Source organism: Balaenoptera borealis (assembly GCF_965194805.1).
Source record: "Balaenoptera borealis genome assembly, chromosome: 1".
NCBI lineage: Eukaryota > Metazoa > Chordata > Mammalia > Artiodactyla > Balaenopteridae > Balaenoptera > Balaenoptera borealis.
Genome location: NC_138860.1, coordinates 98,837,297 through 98,858,303, shown reverse-complemented (window position 1 = coordinate 98,858,303; position 21,007 = coordinate 98,837,297). Strand labels below are relative to the sequence as shown.

The 21,007-nt window shown below is 39.1% G+C and overlaps 1 protein-coding gene and 1 long non-coding RNA gene across 2 annotated transcripts; both read right to left on the bottom strand.

Annotated features, from left to right (window-relative positions):
• Nucleotides 1-5,612: 5,612 nt before the first annotated feature.
• Nucleotides 5,613-13,578, bottom strand: TAF13 (TATA-box binding protein associated factor 13). The gene is made up of 4 exons (XM_082386878.1): nt 13,440-13,578; nt 12,523-12,601; nt 8,924-9,021; nt 5,613-6,851 (listed from the first exon to the last, which is right to left on the bottom strand). Exons 1-4 carry the CDS (start codon nt 13,464-13,466, stop codon nt 6,681-6,683), a joined length of 375 nt encoding a protein of 124 aa, XP_082243004.1. The 5' UTR covers nt 13,467-13,578; the 3' UTR covers nt 5,613-6,680.
• Nucleotides 11,178-12,516, bottom strand: LOC309626495. Its single transcript, XR_014243234.1, has 3 exons — nt 11,884-12,516; nt 11,406-11,458; nt 11,178-11,233 (listed from the first exon to the last, which is right to left on the bottom strand). It is a non-coding gene; the product is annotated as an uncharacterized lncRNA (long non-coding RNA).
• Nucleotides 13,579-21,007: the final 7,429 nt, after the last annotated feature.

Sequence of the window (21,007 nt, the reverse complement as noted above, 5' to 3'; positions counted from 1 at the left end):
CCGGCTGCAACTAAGACCCGGTGCAACCAAATAAATAAATAAATATTTTTTAAAAAAAGAAAGCAAAGACCTTTGTTGTCACAGGTGGTAAGAATGGTGTACTGCAGTGTCTCCAGTTTCTCATGAGAACATGAAATGCCTCCAGTCAAAGACCCACTAATCTGTGACACCAGGCAGGTACTACAGGAATTGGACTTTTCCAGCACTAACAAAACAACGAAGGTTGGGAAGACAAAGGCCCCTTATGGACTGGGACCCCTTATGATAAATTCCCCTGAGAGCTGGCACAGTTGGAAAAGAGAAGCCAGTTGCAAGGCTAGGTTGTTACCTGGGTTTCTGACCAACAGGCTACAGCTGCTCAGAATCCCAGTCTATTTGACTGACTGACTGCCAAATGTACGCTGTTACATGCACCTTCCTGATGGTGGAGACCAGAGAGAATATTCTCACTGGTCATAAAGCTAAGCTCTTAAGACATAGAACAAGACAAACGACACAACAGACAGAGACAAGGAAAAACAGTGACCATCTCTGGGAGGAAAAGGATCAATAAAAACTGAGAGTACGCATGTACCAAATTTTTACCAGAGTTGTTGTGCCCAAGGGACTTGTTCCACAAACATTTTCTCCTGCTAATCTAAATTTAGAAAGAGAGGAAAAGGACTCTCACCACTTTTGATTTCACTGGACCCTGCAGACAGAGATCTGGGCGGCTGACATGGTGAGAAATTTTACCTTCTGCTGGCTTTTATCAGACGTCCCAGGATCTCATCTGTAGCAGTTTGGGGAGAAAGTTTCCAGCCAGTGAAGATTAGCCTGACTACACCAACTGTTGGGAAGGGGGAAATCTCCCCCCTACCCTTCTTGAGTTCTTTTGGCTGGTCTAATAATTAAATTGACACAAGATAGATTAACAGGAGAAAAAAAAAAACAAATGTAATTACTACATATGGGGGCTCCATAAGAATAGGAGGCCCAAAACCAAGTTAGGCAATTGAGGCTTATATGCCATCTGAGAAAGAGAAGGGGTTAGGAGTTTGGGACTTCAAAGGGAAAGAAAACAATTTATAGGAAAATGGGAAATGTCTGGTAAACAAATGTTTGCTGGGCCATGCGAAGACAGTGGGACACAAAGAGAACTTGGGTCTCCAGGCCCTGCAAAGTTGCCGCTACCACACTGAGCCCATATTCTGTGTAGACATCTCTGGCGATAGTGCTCTTCCTGGACCAGGCCCTTTATCTAAATTTCTCTAGGCAGTTAAGGGAGTTAAAAAGAAAGACATCCTGAGTCTTTTGTTTCTTACAAATAATCAGCCTAAAATAATCCTCACGCCAAAGAGATACAGTTTAGGGTGGCAAATTTTACTCCCCTACAGATACATAAAGCCCACTAAGCAGCATAATTTCAGATGGGTGTTTCAGGATAAAGTTAGTAAGTTTCTAGTAATAAGCTTGAGAGCACGTTTAGTAGAACTTGCTATAAAAATGGTAGAAAAGCACAGGGATTCACCAAAATCTAGGTAGGTGTCTTATTATAAGTTCATGTGTCCCCAAAATACTTTAAAAAACCCAATTTCAGAAATATTAAGTATAATATTAGTATTTCTTTTAGAGTGTGGTCAGTAGCTAGTAGGTTCTTTCCTAATAAATTTTTATTTATTTATCAAAAATGGCCACGCAAAGGCAAATGACAAAATGATTTATGTTTTAGCTATTGTTCTTCCTGTTCTAAAAGAATACACCCAAGGATTTCGTAACAGTTTACCAGGCTTTCTGTGTTAAGTATAATGAAGCAAACATGTGCACAGAAGTCTCAGAGCTACAAATAACATATGAATTGGGATTTTATACAAAAGTTCAAACTGAAACTCTTATCAATCTATTGGTAACATATAAGAAATCTGCTCCTTTATTTCTATAACTTTAGAATCCCAATTATCCAGATACCATATAGCAGAATAGTATCTGTGCTATGCCTCAAGCATAATAGGTACTTAATAAATACTCGTCTGATATATCAAAACCTTTTCCTTGATCTTATCCCATAACATAACAGTCTGACTAGCTCATGCCGCCATTTACCAGGACTCAGGAAAAGCAGAAGCCTCAACAACGCATTTAACACCTTGCTCACTGGTCATCCACCCCTCAGTCTCTATTTGTGGTAAGAAGGGAAGCATAGAGACCCTAAGAAAATCAGGCCTAGAGAACTGGGAATGTTTTGGGACACAGGGAGCGCTCTCAAAAAGTTCTTGATTTTCAGGCCCAATGCTCAGTGTTGTCAGCTCTTAGGAGCAACTATGAAGCTTCCCTGAAGAACTTAGAAATAAAGTTGCCCTCTTTGAACTACCTCTGAGATGAGCATTTAAATGAATTACAGTAGAAACACGCAAAGTCACTTTAAAGCTGACAAACAGACAATGCTTGGATGGGTATTGTCAGTGGAAGTGAAAACTCAAGCCAAGTTTCTAGAGACAGTAACAAGGCAGTCTTGAAGGAAGATGCCCAGGAAACACACCCCTCTGTATTGCTTCAGGCCCTGGGGAGCCATTTTTCCCATTTCTGTAACAGCCCTAATCTTATCTTACCTGATGCTCTAGGTAAAGCATTCATGTAACTCCCCAAATTCTGATTTACCCTCATAATTAATGCTTCAGTTTCCCACATGTCTGCCTGGAGAAGGGAAGAATTTGCTGGCCACACGATGCAGGTTTTACTTTGCATCTGTAAATTGGCATCCATTTGCATACATTGGTCTTACGAACTTGGTTTCTGTGAGTCTGAGTCACCCCAAGAGATGGATGTGCTCTCCATTTGCTGATGAAATCGGTTTCTGAGCCTGCAATGCTGCAAATCAAACTCTGGACTACAATACATTCTCCCAAGTAACTCAACCTCCTGAGGCCTCTTGGGAAGCAGCCAAACGACTCTCCAGACAACACCTCTCTCCACTGATGAGAGGCCAAGTGAACTATTTCCCTCATTTAAACATTTCTACACTTGGAATTAATATTACAGTTTTTACTTAAGAAAACCAGCTTAAATACAGTAAAAACAGTTTCAAGTGAGTCTTAGGTAGCTATTAGACACTCTGCTTGAGCAACTAATAAACATGCTAGCTAAAAAAAATAAAAGGTATGAATTTTTTCAAAGAAAGAGCTTCACTTTAAACAAAATGGGGGAGGGGAGTTCTTAGAGATAAAAAGAAATTTAGACATACTCACCAAATGCAATGGGCAACACCTTGTTTAGTTCCTGTTACAAACTATGGTAGGCAGAATAACAGCCCCCAAAAGATGTCCATGTCCTAATCCTCAGAACCTGTGAATGTTACCTTACATGGTAAAAGAGACTTTGCTGATGTGATTAAGTTAAGGACCTTGAAATGGGGAGAGTATCCTGGCCTCTCCAGGTGGGTCCAATATAATCACATAGGTCCTTAAAAGCAGAGAACCTTTCCCAGCTGGGGGTTAGGGGGAGCTATGACTATGGAATAAGCATCAGAGAGATGCAACATTACTAGCTTTGAAGATGGAAGGGGACCATGAGTCAAGGAATGCAGCCTCTAGAAGCTGGAAAAGGCAAGTAAACAGATTCTCTTCTAAAACATCCAGAAAGGAACATAGCTATATTGGTACTTCGATTTTAGCCCAGTGAAGACTGTGTCAAACTTCTGACCTAAAAAGCTGGAAAGAATGAATTTGTGTTGTCACTATATTTGCAGTAACTTGTTACAGCAGCAGTAGAAAACTAATACACAAACTCAAAGATATTTTGAGACAAATCAGGAGATTTAAACAGGGATTAGGTATTAGATGGAATATTGAGGAATTAAGGTTAATTTTTGCTAGGGTATGGTAGTAGTATTTGGGCTTTTTTATCCTTGTAGAGATACATACTGTAGTATTTATAGATGAAATGATACAGTGGTATCTGGTATTTGCTTTAAAATAATACTGCACCTCCCAGCAGGTAAAATACTAAATTAGCGAAAGGCTGGTTAACTGTTGAAGCTGGGGGCTCAATATACTATTTTACTATTGTATATACTTGAGATTTTTCATAGTAAGTTAAAAAAAAAAGTAAATTAATTTAGTAGAGTACACCTGAACGCTATAGATCAGCACTATCCGAAATTTTCTATAATGGAAATGTATTGGTACTGTTCAGTGCAGTAGCCACTAGCCACAGGGCTATTGAGAACTTGAAATGTAGCTAGTGTAACTGAGGAATTTTAATTTCATTTTAATTGCCTAAATTTAAATAGCCCCACATGGCTAGTGGCTACCATATTACATAGTGCAGCTCTAGATATTGGAAAAGAGCCATGCTGCCTTACTGTTAGAATTCAGTTAATAAGTAAGCTCATGAATCGAGTCAGTGTACACCTGTTATTTCTATCTGCCCAGCTTCTCTTTCCCTTTCTTGCTAATAGTAGTATCCAGCTCCCAGCCCCACTCCAAGCCCTTCTTCACCAAAGAGGTGGGGCATGGGATCCAGGCTACAGTACAACTTCTTCCTGGCCCAAGAATAATGACCAGAGCCAGGACAACCACACTCCTTGCTTGGAATCTTCTGTATTAGGAAGTAAAGTAACTCCCTTGATCAGGAGTTGGATGGATGGAACCCTAGAACTGCTAGCCATCATGTTCCCTTGACACATGATGAGACTCCTAAGAGAGTAAAACCAAAATTAGGATAAAGATGGGCAGAGTCTTGATTCTCTTCAAGTTCTTAGATCCAGTCAACTGTGGAGTCAACTCCATCCTTTCTTTCCCTTCTTTCAGTTGGAGAAGCCAAAAAATTCTTTTTTTTTTTTTTTTTTGCTTATGCTATTTTTGAGTAAGTTCTAACAATTCCAACTTTAGAAAGTTTTAATACAAAGTCCCATAAAAAACTTCTTAATCCCAGGGTCATTAGCAAAATAGTAAGACTAATGGCACTGCTATAAGCTGAACTGTGTCCCCCTAACCCCCATCTGACTATATTGGAGAAAGGACTTTTAAGGTGGTGCTAAGGTTAAATGAGGTCATAAGGGTGGAACCCTTATCACACAGAACTGGTGGCCGTATAAGAGGGAGAAACAACAGAGGTCTCTCTCAGCCATGTGAGGACACAGTGAGAAGGCAGCTATCTGCAATCCAGGAAGAATCCTCACCAGAACCTGACCATGTTGGCACCTTATCCCAGGCCTCCAGTCTCCAGAACTGTGAAAAAATAAATTTCCATTTTTTAAGACACCCAGTCTGACATTTTGTTATGGCAGCCCAAGCTGACTAATACAGGCACCCAGTATAACTCGCCTAATGGCAGTTACTACCAGGTCCTTCTTCAGGGTGAAGTAGACCCTGACTAGCAAAAACAGTGATATTCATTTTTTGTTATTCCACTCTCAGTCTTGATTTCAGTTTAGACTAAAGTTGCTTTTTAACTGGTTTTTACTTTTTCAAATAAAAAGATCACCCCAGCTATCTTGAATCTCATTACCAATTCAGAAGCATTACAAGAATAATATGGAAAAAAAGTTTTTAGTGACATTAAGCAGCTAGAATTACATGGGGGAGAAAAGCTGATAAATCACATAGTCAAATTTGATAAATCACACAGTCAAATTCAAGTATTAATCTTTTTAATTTTTCATACTTTAGTCCTTATATTGATAGGTTAAGTAAAATTTTCCTAAGTACTGATTCATAGATAATGTTTATGAGCGGCACACAAAACATTCAGTTTCACAAACAGTAATATCCAATGATCCCCTTAAATGCAATTTTAAATCCTTACTTTACGCTAAGTGCAAGAATAATACAGTAAGCTAAATACACACAAAACCTGTATATGCTGAACTACAAAAGTGGTTTCCATAGCCACACACGGTCTTAGTCAAGTACACGTTTCCACAATGAACAAGTACTAACAAATACGTTAATAAAACACTACCCCAAATGCTTATCCTACCATCAGCTTTTTCAGCAATGCCATTCCTGCTACTGAAAACACTTATATTTAGAAGCTTTAATTTGACCTGGGGAAATGGAGTTCTCTTAAAACCTGACAAACAGTATAAGCCCCAAAGATTTTAAATCAAATAGTTCTTCCAACACAGAAGCATTCATAGGAAACTTTTAGTTTCTCAAAAAATAAAAAAATTAAAATCAAAAAAATCACTCATTATCTAAAGAAGAGTATTAAAACAAATGATCTTAAGACAAATAAACACTCTTTAAAAAGGCTGTATTTTCTATCTTTTTCTCCTAAAAAGAAACACAAACCAGTTCACTATCTTTTAATAACTTAGACTACTGTAATCTAAAAACTTTAGAAACATGAAACACATGTCTTAGCTATCAAAGGTACCATTTAGATTTCACATATTAAACAGCCACAGTACAGCCTACAATGGCAAAAAATCAGAAGGAACTGAATGGTTTGCAAGGTACTTTGACATACATGTGGTCATTAAAATCCAGTAAGTAATTCAAAGTATGGTAATATGATGGCAGGCAATTAAAGGCTCAAATAACACTCTAAAATTGAAGACATGAAAATAAAGACTGAAAACTTTGTGGTTCTCTATCTTTCATTGACATGGCTAGATATCAGAACCTTACTGTGGAAAATATAGTTATTAAATATGGTTTCCCCAGAAAATAATGAAGCTTCAGAAAGTACAAAAGGTGTCAAGATCCATAGTTTGCTTCATCAAATGCTTTTCTAGCTCGTTTCAATTCTTCATTCATAGTAAGCAAGTCTTTAACCCTAGCAAACTTTCTTGGGTCCTTTCGAATCAAGAAGACGATATCTTCAACTTGTACCCGACCTTGTCTTCCAATTGACATTGCCTTGTGAGTCTATTACAAAGAAACATATTAAATTCAATTAATTTTTTAAAAATCTAACATTTTATTCTTTTAACTTGTGTCTATTTAATGCTGGTGAGTTTGAAACTTTCTCTTCTAATTATTATAGCTATTCACTTATGAATTGTCTTTCTATTAATGTCTTTTGTCCACTTTCTACCGTTATTAGCAATGTTTCAATGCTTTATAGACATATTTTAATACTAAGGACATTAAAACTATCAAATTCATTGATTTAAAAAAAAATTTTTTTTTACATCTTTATTGGAGTGTAATTGCTTTACAATGGTGTGTTAGTTCTGCCGTATAACAAAGTGAATCAGCTATACGTATACATATAGCCCCATATCCCCTCCCTCTTGCATCTCCCTCCCACTCTCCCTATCCCACCCCTCTAGATGGTCACAGAGCACTGAGCTGATCTCCCTGTGTCATGCAGCTGCTTCCCACTAGCTAGCTATTTTACATTTGGTAGTGTATATATGTCAATGCTACTCTCACTTCGTCCCAGCTTACCCTTCCCTGCCCCTCCCGTGTCCTCAAATCCATTCTCTACGTCTGCGTCTTTATTCCTGTCCTGCCCCTACGTTCATCAGAACCTTTTTTTTTTTTTAGATTCCATATATATCTGTTAGCATATGGTATTTGTTTTTCTCTTTCTGATTTACTTCACTCTGTATTTCAGACTCTAGGTCCATCCACCTCACTACAAATAACTCAATTTCATTTCTTTTTATGGCTGAGTAATATTCCATCGTATATATGTGCCACATCTTCTTTATCCATTCACACTGATGTTTCTTTTTGTGTGTTTTGATATATGTAGCTTGTCTTCATTTGCATAAAATAATTTTATAATTTCTTTGTAACCACCACTTCATTTAAACTTTGTGTCCATCTCAGTAGCTGATAAATATTGGTGGGTTTCCTTAAAATCAAATCTCATCCCCTACCATTACTATTCATACTGCAAAAACAAAAATTCATCACAGCATTATTTCTAATGACTGAAAAAGGGAAACTAAATATTTAATAAACTGAACAAATTTGAGCACATCTAGTCAATTAATATTGTGAAGCCATCAAAAATATTAATTATGCGATGACACAGGGTAAATGTTGTAGACTGACCTAAGTTTAAAAGCAGGTTCTATGACTATATATACTATATGATTTCAATTTTATAAAGTTTAAAAATATGTGTAAAAAGACAAAAGAATATTCACCAAAATCTCAGCATTAGTTATCTCTAGGTAGAAGGATTACAGATTTTTATTTTTTCCCCTGCACTCTTTAATACTTTCTAAATTTAATCAATATTACTTTTATAAGCAGAAAAAGATTTTAAAAAATGCACTCTCTGACCCAATAATTTTACTTCTATTATTCTTTACAAAGGAAATAATCCAAAACACAGGGTAAAAATTTATAAGAACTGAACACAAACAAACTCAGTATTCCCATCCCTGCAAACATATCCAAAGAAGGGGGAAATTTCATGAGTATGGTCATTCAAACTTATCTACTCAGTTAAAAATAATATGTAAATAATTTCAATAGGGAAATGGTTAAGTATATTAGAAAATAATTTGAATGAATTTTATGCAGCTACTAAAATAATTGTGATTAGAACATAGGAAATATTAAAAACTTTGAGTAAAAAGAATGTTTACTATGATCAACACTATGTAAAACACTGTGTATCTTTACATAAATACTGGAAGAGGGAAATTTATGTTGGATGATGGGATTATGGGTAATATTTTACATTTTATTCAAGGATCTGATAATTATGTCCTTATAAATAAAATTCAGAGGAGGGGGTAGAATATATTGTGTGTGTATGTGTGTGTGTGGGTGTTTGTGTGTGTGTATACACCCACACTTACATCTCTCTCTATCCTTAATGATAAATAGTAACCAGTAACTTCCACGAAACAGGCACTCAAATGGCACTCAAGCTTATTTCAAAAGGATGCCATAGTTCTAGTCTTATCTAAAAGTTAGAATTTCAAATCTATTCCTTAATTAACTAAGATCAATTACAAAAAAAAAAAACTTACCATTTCAGTGATGAACTCTATGACAAGGTCTTCAAGAATATCTACTGACTCAGTATAAGGATTCTGGTCATCCCCAAACCCATACATCATACACCGTACTGTAAAAAGAACAATCATTTTTGTTTAAACAAACTTGACCAATACTTTTTTCAAATTAGAACTGAACCAAGCTATAGAAGATATTGGTATAAAAGTATATTTACATTGTAGTTCTTGTCTCCAAGTCTGGATTTTGGTGTAAAGGGTATTAACCACTAGCTCATAACCAACTGTTCTTACCTAGCCTTCCCTAGGTAGGAACTCCCCTTCCCTCCCAGCTACTGAACCCTGATATCAATACTCCTTCCCTAATCTCTATTATCTACTCACCAACAACCCCAGAATACCTTTAAGTAGGAAACTTCGTAGCAGGAACAGGATGAGTAGCAATGGTTTAGCCTTTACTGGGAGTGTTTTCAGGTGAGGGGGAGGTCTTGGAAAAAAGAAGGCAAAATCCTTTCTGATACTACCATAAGGAAGAGGACATGAGAGGAAGTGCTCCAATTACCTTCTTATAGGAAGAACAGGTTAATCAAAAGGAGAAAGCAAAGGGTTTACTATACAGAATCTTGACGTTTTATTCCCTGGATCAAAGCAACTGCCAGCAAAGCCCTTTCAGTCTTCATCTGAAGGAACCATAGAAAATGCAAAAGAGAAGAAAAATCTACAGAGTAATGAAAATAACTGCTAATAGCTAAAACTTATATAGCCTTTACTACATGCCAGGCACTGTTGTAAGCTCATTTAATCCTCAGGACAATCCTCTGAAGTAGAAACTACTATTATCCCCATTCTACATAGATGAGAAAATTGAGGCATAGAGTTTAAGTGATTTACCCAAGGTCACACAGATAGTGAGATGGAACTTGAATTTGAACCCAGATGATCTGGCTCCAGAGTCTATACTCCTACCCACAACAGTATTACACTTCTTGGTAATTTAGGGCAGATGGGATCCATATGGATTCTTATGCTATAGCCTATAAACTCCCAATCAGTCCATGGACGAGCTTTGAGAAGTCCTGGAACCCTACTGAAATTATATGTAAAAATTTTATACATTATTTGTGTGTGCATTTTTCTGGGAAGAAGAATGAACTCTTAGCAGATTCTCAAAGGGGTATATAAATACTAAGAAACTCTGTCATATGTTAGAAATATTTTGTATCTTGATCTGACTGGTGGTTACAAGTGTATGTATATATGTAAAATTCATCAAGCTGTTCAGTGAAGACTAGTGCTATTTATTGTATGTAAGTTTTACATTTAAAAAAAAGGAAAGAACTCCTAGAACACTTCTAAAAGCAGGAATGAGTACATTAAGAATAATTCCTATTTAGGAGAAGCAAAAGCAGGCAGAACTAAGAAGACAGTAGACCAGGCCTGCGGAAGAAAAGAAAGGGGTGACCTGGAAGCCAGCCTAGGATAGAGAAGTACCCCTAGGGTTTATTCTGGCAAGAGCCTTTAGGTCCAGATACAGGAGGGAGAAAAGAAACACAGGAGCCAATATTTTTTCCCCTCTCTCTTTTTTGGATTCTGAAATTTTTTTTTGCTTTTTTTTTTAGACAATTTCAGACTTAGAGAAGAGTTGCAAAAATAGCACAATGTTCCCGAATCCCTATATCCAGTTTCCCCTTATGTTAACATCTTACACAACCAAAGACATTTCTCAAAACTAAGAAATTAACACTGGTACAAATACAGAACTTATTCAGATTGTACCAGTTTTTCCACTAGTGTACCTTTTCTGTTTCAGGATCCCACAATATTTAGTTGTCATGCCTCCCTAGTTTCCTCTGTCCTGTGACAGTTCCTCAGACTTTCCTTGTCTTTTTTTTTTTTTAATTTATTTTTGGCTGCGTTGGGTCTTCGTTGCTGCGCGTGGGCTTTCTCTAGTTGTGGTGAGCGGAGGTCACTGTTCGTTGCGGTGCACAGGCTTCTCATTGCAGTCGCTTCTCTTGTTGAGGAGCAAGGGCTCTAGGCATGCGGGCTTCAGTAGTTGTGGCTCGCGGGCTCTAGAGCGCAGGCTCAGTAGTTGTGGCGCACAGGCTTAGTTGCTCCGCGGTATGTGTGATCTTCCCGGACCAAGGCTCGAACCCGTGTCCCCTGCATTACCAGGTGGATTCTTAACCACTGTGCCACCAGGGAAGCCCTTCCTTGTCTTTTATAACCTTGACACTTCTGAAGAATACTGGTCAGTTATCTTGTAGAATGTCCCTCAATTTGCGTTTGTCTGATGTTTTCTCATGATTAGGTTGTGGTTATGCATTACTAGAAAGGGAATCACAGTGATGATGTACCTCTTAATGCATCATATCAGGGGTATGTAATGTCAACATATATTACTGGTGATCTTAACTTTGATCACTTGGCTAAAGTAATGTCTGCCAGGATTCTCCCCTGTAAACTTAATATTTTTCCTTAAATATTTTGAGGAAGATACCTTGTCATTTACATTCTGATGGGGAGAATTCATCAGTAGGGAAATATACTTCACTGAAAAAGGAAAAACATATTAGACAGGAAGTATGTAAACTGCATTTGGTTAAAGGGTCTGTAAAGACATAAACAAACAGAAGTGAATGCTTTGAAATTTTGTGTTATATTAGCAAAAAATTTTTTTAAAAAAGAAGGTCTAGGAGAACAGATCTTGGTCAGTAAGGCATAGGAAGATTCAGGTAAGACAAGGAAAAGGCTGTGAAGATTCCGAATTCTTGTCATCCCTCTGGGATGCTCTGGTGTAGGAATCCCCTTCTTATGCCAACGTAAGTAAAACCACGTACAAATGGAGTAAATAACATCAGAGATGGAATAAGGAGTGGTCAACTTAAGGTGAGAAATTGAGATACAGAAAGGGATTTGAATGGCAAAAAAAAAAGACATACTGACTGTAGTTTCAAGAGCATTTGGGAACTGCTTACATTTGAAGCAGCATAAATAAACCAGGTGATGTGTCGCCTCATCAGGACTGGGAGATGGAGAGCACTTTCTCACGGTGCCTTTCAGGGGCTGGCCTCGATCATCAGTAGTAGCAGCAGCAGCAGCTACAAAAGGTCTACTGAGGGAACAGACTAGACAACCAAAACCTTATAATCTCTATGCCACTGGACTGCCTCACATTGTTCACCATCTTCCTGCCTTGTCCATTGCCTTAGTCCAAAGCCCCAACTTAATTCCTACCCTCAGCACCTGTTCCAGGATCCAAAAGAACCTTCGGCTTACAGTCAAAGGAGTCCCTGCTCCTACTGCTGAAAGGTAAGGGACAGCGAAAGTAATGGAGGTATGTTCTTAGGCCCTGAATTGAAACATTGATCACATCTCTTTACTTAAAAAAAAAAAAGTATGTGTGTGTGTGTGTGTGTGTGTGTATACACACATATATATAAATATATAAATTGGGGTTAGGATTATTACTATCTATGATTCACAGATTAAACAGAATTTATATGCAAGTCTGAGAATATTGTCCCTACAAGGAAACACATTCAGAACAATAAATCTTTGAACCGACATACCCAAAAGTTTTTATCTATACAAAATCATTGTCAAATACTACTTACATTCTTTAGAAAAAAGTCTCTTTCTTTTACCCTGTCCACCTTCTGCACCTCCTCCAATTTCTTCATTTTCTTCCTCAAACTAGAAGTTAAAATGTATATATAGATACGTCAAGCACGGCTTTTGACTTTTAATTAACATTTTTTTCCATCTTCAACACTGATATCATGCCAGAAAGCCTAAATAAAGCAAGCAGCAAAAAACCATGAAAACCTTAGCATTTTGGGGGCCTTACAACTATCCTGTCCAACTTCAGACTCATACAGGAATGGCTTCTACAATGTCCCCAACAACTGTACTGCCTCTCCTGGAACAGTTCCAACGACCATACATTCTTTTTTTTAACCAACAAAGTTGGCCTATTTCTAGACAGTTTTACTATTAAAAGAGTTGATATTGAATCAAAGTAAGCAAAACTAGTATTTACTAAGCACTGCTTACACAGTGCTAAGAACTTTCCTCAAGTAAGACTTAAGCCTATTTTATGACATGAAAACCGAGGCTCAAAGTTAAATAACTTTGCTCACAGAGAACAGAGATTTTGAAACCCATGTTCCCTGACTTTGAGTCCATTATTTTTCCACTACTTTACAATAAGTATATAGTTTTGTTAGCAGTTGAATTGTTGGTTCATAATGAGGGCTAACAAATACTAGCTTTGTCCTCTGATGATTCTCTAGGTGTTTCAAAGGGTGTCTGGCAAATATGGACCAAAAGCAAAGGGCAGGGGACCACCCTCCTACTCTTCCTGCCCCGCGTCCTAAGATTAATCGGAACAAAAAGCCTAGCACGGGGTGAAGTCCCCGATTCTCTCGGCTGAATTCACTAAGGAAAACAAACCCGACTCTCTACTCGGCCTCCGCTACTGTGCCCGAGAGACTGAATAAAAAAGTGGGATGGAACAGAGGCGGTCACTCACGGTGGGGTCTTCTTCTTCATCTGCCATTCCAGCAGCCAGCCACCTCCAGGGCGCGCCCGCCTCCCACAGAGCGGGTTTTACTACTTCCGCGGCCTCACTTCCGGTGACGCGAGGAGGCGGGGCGGGGCCTAGTTGGAACCCCGCCTGCGGAAGTGGAGCGTGCGCGTCCCGCCCAGCGGTGGAACCATAACAGTGCTAAAGGAGGGAAGGGTGACGTCTTGGCAAGAAGGAATTAAAAATTAGCAACGAAAAGGAAATCACTGGCTAGGTGCCGTGTATCTCGCTGTCACCTTGAACTTGCTTCTATGTTATCAGATCACCGCTTCCTCATTCGGTATTGCGAAGCTTTGGATCATTGAGGGGCTAGCCAGGGGTGTATTTAAACAGTTTCAACAACTTAGAGTTCCACTATGATTTATTGCCAAGCTTATTGGTTATTGGGGATATTGTACTTCGCTACCAGTTCTCAAGGGAATGTTATCTCCCCTTAGACTGAGGATTTAATTTTTTGTGGGTTTGTTTGTTGTTTTTTAAATCAGAACAGTGCTTGGGAAAACCAGGGACATTAGAAGGCTAAAGCTAGGGATATAAGGTGTTCTGCAATGCAAGAGATGATGTCACACAGGGAAAGATTGTTCCACAATACACTATTTCTGAATGTCCTGGTAAACATTCCTGTGAGTGAAAAATCTGTTCATAATTAGCTGGGCCTAGAACATAACTTTGTTAACATATAAACACAAAGCATTTTCCTATGCTTTTAAGGTACATTGAATTTTCTAGGAATGCAACTGTGAGATAGTAGAAAGTACATGTATTGGTCTCTGCTCACCCACCCCACCCCTCTTCCTGGCACAGAGCTCCTAAAACCCTTGTAATTTGCTAAGTGATAAGAGCACTAGAAGCAGCTCCTGTTCTAATGAGGCAACTCTAGGTGGGCTCCTGGATGGCTCCTGGATGGGAGCTGGTCACCAGAAAAACCAAGCCATGATTAGAAGCTTGGAATTTTCAGCCTTCTCCAGAGCGGGGAGAGGAACTAGAAACGGAGTTAGTAATTAATCATGCCTATACAAGGCATAACAATTGCCTTGTATTGCCTACTAATTCCAATAGTAGGAGGTTCAGAGAGCGTTCAGGTTGGGGGGCACATCCGCTTACCTGGAGGGTGATGCACCCCCAACTTCATGGAGGCAGAAGCTCTGTGCTCAGGATCCTCTCAGACCTTGCCCTATGTGTCTCTTCATCTGTATCCTTTACCATACCCTTTAATAAACTGGTAAACGTGTTTCCCTGCATTTTGTGAGTTGTTCTAGGAAATAACCAAATCCAAGGGGGAGGAGGTCATGGAAACCTCTGATTTTTAGCCAAGTCAGACAGAAGTTGTGGGTAACCTGGGGACCTACTACTTTCGATTGGCATCTAAAGATGGGAGCAGTCTTGCGGGACTGAGCCTTTGATCAGTGAGATCTAACGCTATCTCCAGGTAAATAGCATCAGTATTGAGTTAAATTGCAGGACACCCAGCTGGTGTCACAGAATTGTTTGGTGTGGAGGGGGCGAGGGGGACCCACATATTTGGTCATGACAAGTGTCATAAGTGAAGTGTTCAGTGTGAAAGTAAAGGAGAAAGATACACGGGAAGGAAAAAGCTGAGAGTTTTCCTCCAAACAGTGACTACCCTGAAATTGGAGAGATATAGTACTTTGTTTTATTTGCAACTTACCAAGAGCTGTGAAACATTTCAGGAAACAATGTCATGAAAGGCTGTATCACTTGTAATAGTTTGGATAGCCAAAACTCACTGGAGTCAGTCTGCATTTTAGCTCCTGCATTCATGGTGACTCTACAAATAGGTGCAAGCATCTGAAATCATTATACCCCCTAGTGTAGTCATACCTGAGCATTTACATATTGAAACACATATTATAATTTACTGTCTTTATTTTAATTTACATTATAGTTAGGACATTATATTTTATAGTTACGTGGGTAGTTAGGTTAGTTATTTATTACTGTGAAACAAATTATCCCAAAACTTAGTGGTTTAAAACAATGAACATTTATCACACAGTTTCTGTGAGGAATCTGGGCACAGTTTAGCTGGATGCCTCTGGCTCAGGGTCCCTTATGTTGCAGTCGGGGTGTTGGTTGGGCCTCAGTCTGATCTGAAGTATTGATGGGGAAGGATCCACTTCCCAAATCACTCACGTTGTTGTCAGCAGGATTCAGCTACTTCAGGTTGTTACATTAAGGGCCTCAGTTCTTCACTGGCTATTGTCAGAGGGCTCCCTCCATTCCTTGCCATGTCAACTTCCTAGGGCAGCTGGCTTCTCTCAGAGAAGGTGAGGGAAAGAACCAGGAAGAGCACCCAAGAACACAGTTTTTTTTGTAACCTAACCTTGGAAGTGACATCCCATCATTTTTGCCCTATGCTATTCACTAGAAATCAATAAATGCAGCCCACACTCAAGAAGAGGGGATTACACAAGGATGAGAATACCAGGAGGCAGACATCATTGGGGGCTATCTGAGAGGCTGCCTACCATAGTAGGTTATATTATTTGTGAATTTCATTTCAGAATAATAAAGGAGACATTATATTTGTTATTTAAGGAGGTTTGTTGGGTCTGAAAGGGTTGAGAACTGCTATGTTAGGTAGTAATGAAACACTGGCCTTGTCCAGGGAATCAGGTATAAAATATTCACAGTGTCCATTATCAGGGGAATGGATAGGTAAAATGTGCTGGATGTATACCAAGGTGTACTATACAACAATCAGAAGCAATAGACTAGCAACATGGATAGAGCTTAGAAACATAGTGCTAAATTTAAAAAGTAAGAAATATGAGATCTATAACAAAAGACCATTTATGTATATTAAACACATATACACACGAAAAATACATATTTTACAGGAACATATAAAAAAAGCATAGACATAAAATACATTAGGAAGGTTACAGGGTAGGAGACATAAGAATAGGGATAAAGAGAATGCATAAGATACATAACAAGTGAAGGACTTGGGAAGGGTCAGTTACAATAGTATGGCATGAACTGTGGAGTGTGAATAATTCAACATTCTGAGCCTGAGATCCAAAATGTAAAGGGAAAAAAAAAAAAATGCAGTGTTGTGAGCAGAGCAGAAATAAAGCCCAGAGAGTGAAAAGTCATGGTGTGCTTCTAGAGGATGTTTCAGGTGGGTTGCCAGAGTCAAGTTTGTTGGGTGGAGATGCAGAAAATGAGGTTGGAATGAAACTGGAGTTTGAGTTTGTGAAAGGCCTTGAATATTCTCTTCAGAGACTGAACTTCATTCAAAGTGCAGAGTGCCTGGGAGGTCTTTAAGCAGAAGAGTCACATGACCCATCTTTAAAAAAAAGATCACTTCAGCAGGGAGACCACCTAGGATGAGAGCTGATTAGAACATGAATTAAGACGAAGGAATTTTAGGAGCAGAAATCACAGGACTTTGTGTCTGGATGAATCTGAGAGCTATGGAGAGAGAGGTTTATATCCAGATGGAATGCTATTAATATGAATTGGAAAGTAAAATGGAAAAGCAACTGGGGAGGGAAGGAAATGAGTTCAGTGTGAGTGTGAGAGTCTAGAGGTGTCCTGTAGACAGATGGAGGTGCAGGTCTGGAAATCCAGAGAAATCAGGACTAGAGAAAATGGCATGGGAGACATCAACGCGGGGGCAATAGTTTAAACTCTGCACAGAAACAAAAGTGAGAGAAGGGAGGCAACGGGCAGATCCTCAGAAAGAGTACATCACGGGACAGAGAGAGAAGAAACGGTCCAAGAGGCAGAAAAAGATAAAAGAAGAAAAATGAAGAGGAAGTGAGGGAGGAGGAAGGGAAGAATATACAGTTGACTCTTGAACAACATAGGTTTGAACTGTGTAGGTCCACTTATATATGGATTTTTCTCAATAAATACCTACTACAATAAATTACTTTTCAGCATTACCTTCATGAACTCTATAATCCAGTTCCACAAGGCCACTTTCAATTATTCATGCAACAAATATTTATCAAGCACCTGAACAGCACTTGCTATGGGACTGTTGATAAAATGATAACATAAATACACAGTTCAGGGTTCATGAACCTTACAATGTAGCAGGGAGACATGAATAAAATAGATATTGTATGCTTTGGAAGATTATGATGGGGAAAGGGGACCCAAGAAGGTCAGAGAAGACTTCCTTGTGCAAATAACATTTGAGCTGAGAACTGAGATGAATGGAGTTAGGCAGTGAATGAGGAAGGGGAAAGTGGGCTGTGCCCCAAACTTATACCATCTTCAAGCCTATGGTTACACTACTCCTTTCCCACTAGGATACCTTTCTTTTCTGTTGAAATGCTACATGCCTTTCAGGCCCAGCTAACATGTCTGCTCCTCCATCAAGCCTTCCCTGAGTGCTCCAGCTGAAAGCACTTTCTCTCTTACACTCCCACCAGCACTTACTTTTCATTTTCCTTCAACACTTCTTTCTAATGTATTTTCTGATTACTTATACACACAGCTTGTCTCGTACACTAAATCTTAAAACTTACTAAGAAAAGGGTCTGTTTCTTATTCACCTTTGAGCTCCCAAAGGCTAGCACATTCCTCAGACTCCCGGAACAAATATTTGTAGCATAAATTAATGCTTGTTTGACATCCCTTTTCAAATATGTTGTAATTCAATGAAGCTATTGTTGCAAGCTGTGCCTTTGGGACTGAACTTACTCTTTGGTTAAACCACAATCCCATAGTCATGGTCCCCATGACTGATTAGTGTTTGCCACAGGGACTGCAACAACCCTAACAAACGGGCAACTGTTCTTGACTGACAGGCGTTTGGCAACAACTGCCCGTCCTCCAGTGGAGGCTGAAATGAACTGAGGAAGGACTGTCCGAATTGAGTCCCCATGCAGTGGGGCTCTATTTATCCCTTGCATTTGGGCTGCGAGAGACAGTGACCCAGGCTTTGGTGTGAGGCTTTGGGGCTTTTCAGGACAACAGAAACACTAATGCTTGGAACAAAATCGTCAAAGATCAATATCAATGGACAGCATCCTAATTTGAGGCAGTGTGATAACAAGGGGAAGGGAGCTTTGAAGTCAGACAGACTAGCTCTGTGATCTCACCCATGTGCCTTCTTTGAGCCTCAGATTTCTCACCAAAAAACTATTCTGCAAAACGGTTGTGAAGATCAAAGATAACGTCTTTACACATACAATGCCTGTGCTCTACTAAAATGTGTTTATTCATCTATCTTCCCCAATATAGTTTGTACCCTGAGGACAGGGACTCGTTTTTTGCCTCTACACCTGCAAAATTTAGCAAAGTGTGTAAATATTTTTGAAACAAATGAACAACAACAGTGATAGCTAAGATTTATGGAGCACTTACTTCACGCCAGATATTGTTGTAAATAGTAATTTATTTAATCCTTCAACAACCCTAGAAAGGAGCAACCATTATGACCCAATTTTACAGAAAGAAAGCAGAATATAATTTTTTAAAATATGAAATTCTTGGTATAACTAATTTTGAAATAAAAATCTGGTGAGACTCACTTTACTCAATAAAAAAGGTAAAAAAAAAAGTTTTTTTTTTTGGCCACGGCACCTGGCTTCCCTCGCCCTTGGCGGTGAAAGCGCAGAGTCCTAACCACTGGACCGCCAGGGAATTCCTGGTAAAATACTTTTTAAAACCTGGAAATGAAAAAATATGGTGGAAGGAGAAAGAAGGAAGGAAATAAATGTAAGAATGGGAAGAAAGAGTAGGAAGAAGAAAGACAGACACATGGAAAAAGAAGAAACAGTAAGATACTGTGGACTATCACTGCCCTTTGAAATAATAAGTTGACAACTAATCACTCTTCCCAGTTCTTCAACTGTGATTTCTTTATTCTTAAACTCCGAGAGTGACAGGGAATGAAAGACTTATCTTTCAGAGCATGACACAATTGGAGTGGTTTCCATCCAGTGAAAAGATGAGGAGACAAAGTTATCTCCAAAAGAGGATGGCATGAGCAAAATGTGAAAGCAAAGAGTACATTTGAAGAGCACTGAACAGTGTTTTCACAGCTGAAGCTTGAAGTCTGCCTATGGGAACAGTGAAAAATTCTGCTGGAAAGCCTTGAATAGCAGGGTAAGGAGTTAGACATATGTTCAGCAGGCAGTCGCTGCTGTTAAAGGAAACAGCAGTTGTGGTCTGGAGCAAAATGTTCTAGTTCTGAGTTCAAAAGACCAGAATTATTGTTCAAGTCTGATACTGGTTAGTCCTTACCCTAAACCTTAGATTATCTCTAAAATAGGGGTGATAAGGCAGTTGTAAGGATTAAATAAGGTATTATGACAAGGTGTGTTCACTTTAAAAAGTAAAAATGTTATACAAAAGTAAGTTTTCACTGGACTTCCCTGATGGCGCAGTGGTTAAGAATCCACCTGCCAATGCAGGGGACACCAGTTCGATCCCTGGTCTGGGAAGATACCACATGCTGCAGAGCAACTAAGCCCATGAGCCACAACTACTGAGCCTGCGCTCTAGAGCCCGTGCTCTGCAACGAGAAGCCACCGCAATGAGAAGGCCGCGTACTGCAACGAAGAGTAGCCACCCCCCCCCAACTGCAACTAGAGAGAAAAGCCCCCATGCAGCAACGAATACCCAGTGCAGCCAAAAAATAGAAGAAATAAATAAATGAATAAATTGAGGCATAATTCAGTGTAAAAAAAATAAGTTTTCACTGTTGTGAGGATTTAATTGATGCTTGAAGACTGAAATGGTAAAATCACTAAAGTGATGGATGTAGAAACGAAAAGGGGGCAATTCGAACAACATTTTGGAAAAAAAGGAGTTAATCGATTCGAAGATAATTTACAAATTCTAAATTCAGTGATTAGGGGAAAAGGAATATTAACCACAGAAACAGGGAAATCAGAAGGGGGTGAGTATGGCTTTAAACATTTCAGATGTCAGAAGAACATCTGCTAGAAATGTAGGACTGGAGCTTGGGTAGGACATCAACTTAAGACCTGTGCACGGGGAATTCCCTGCCGGTCCAGTGGTTAGGACTCCGCCCTTTCACTGCGGAGGGCTCGGCCACTTCGCCAAAAACAAAACCAAAACAAAACTCTTCGTAGAGGTGGTAGTTGAAGCCATGGAACATAATAGGTCACCAAGTAAGGGTTAATAATGAGGAAAAGAGGGTGAGGGTATCTTAGGAACGTCTATGTTTACGTGGAAAAAGAACCTGGGTAAAGAGAACAACGAAGTGCGGGTCAGGGAGGATAGCACAGTTCCATAGTATGTAAGAAAGGAGAATTTTTTTAGATGAAGATGAGCTACATGATTCAGTCTAAATTAGGGAACATTAATTTGTTTAGGACCTGGTTAGAGTAGCTTGGGGCTTTTATCCAGCTTTGGTGCAGGGAACTAACAGTTGCCAGTGATGATACTAGTGCTGATACTGTTTTAGATAACTATTGATGAAAAGTTCAAAGGCCAAGACAATTAGGGATTTTTTATTGTCTTGTTTTGTTTTTGAGTAGTCCTTAGTTCTTTTGGGCAGAGGG

Excerpts from the sequence above, each read along its gene's own strand:
- TAF13 (XM_082386878.1), bottom strand. The coding sequence starts at position 13,466 with ATGGCAGATGAAGAAGAAGACCCCACC. Across the intron at positions 9,022-12,522 it reads GAGACTTTTTTCTAAAGAAT|TACGGTGTATGATGTATGGG; the intron begins GTAAGTAGTATT and ends TTCTTTTTACAG. Across the intron at positions 6,852-8,923 it reads TAGAGTTCATCACTGAAATG|ACTCACAAGGCAATGTCAAT; the intron begins GTAAGTTTTTTT and ends TCTTTGTAATAG.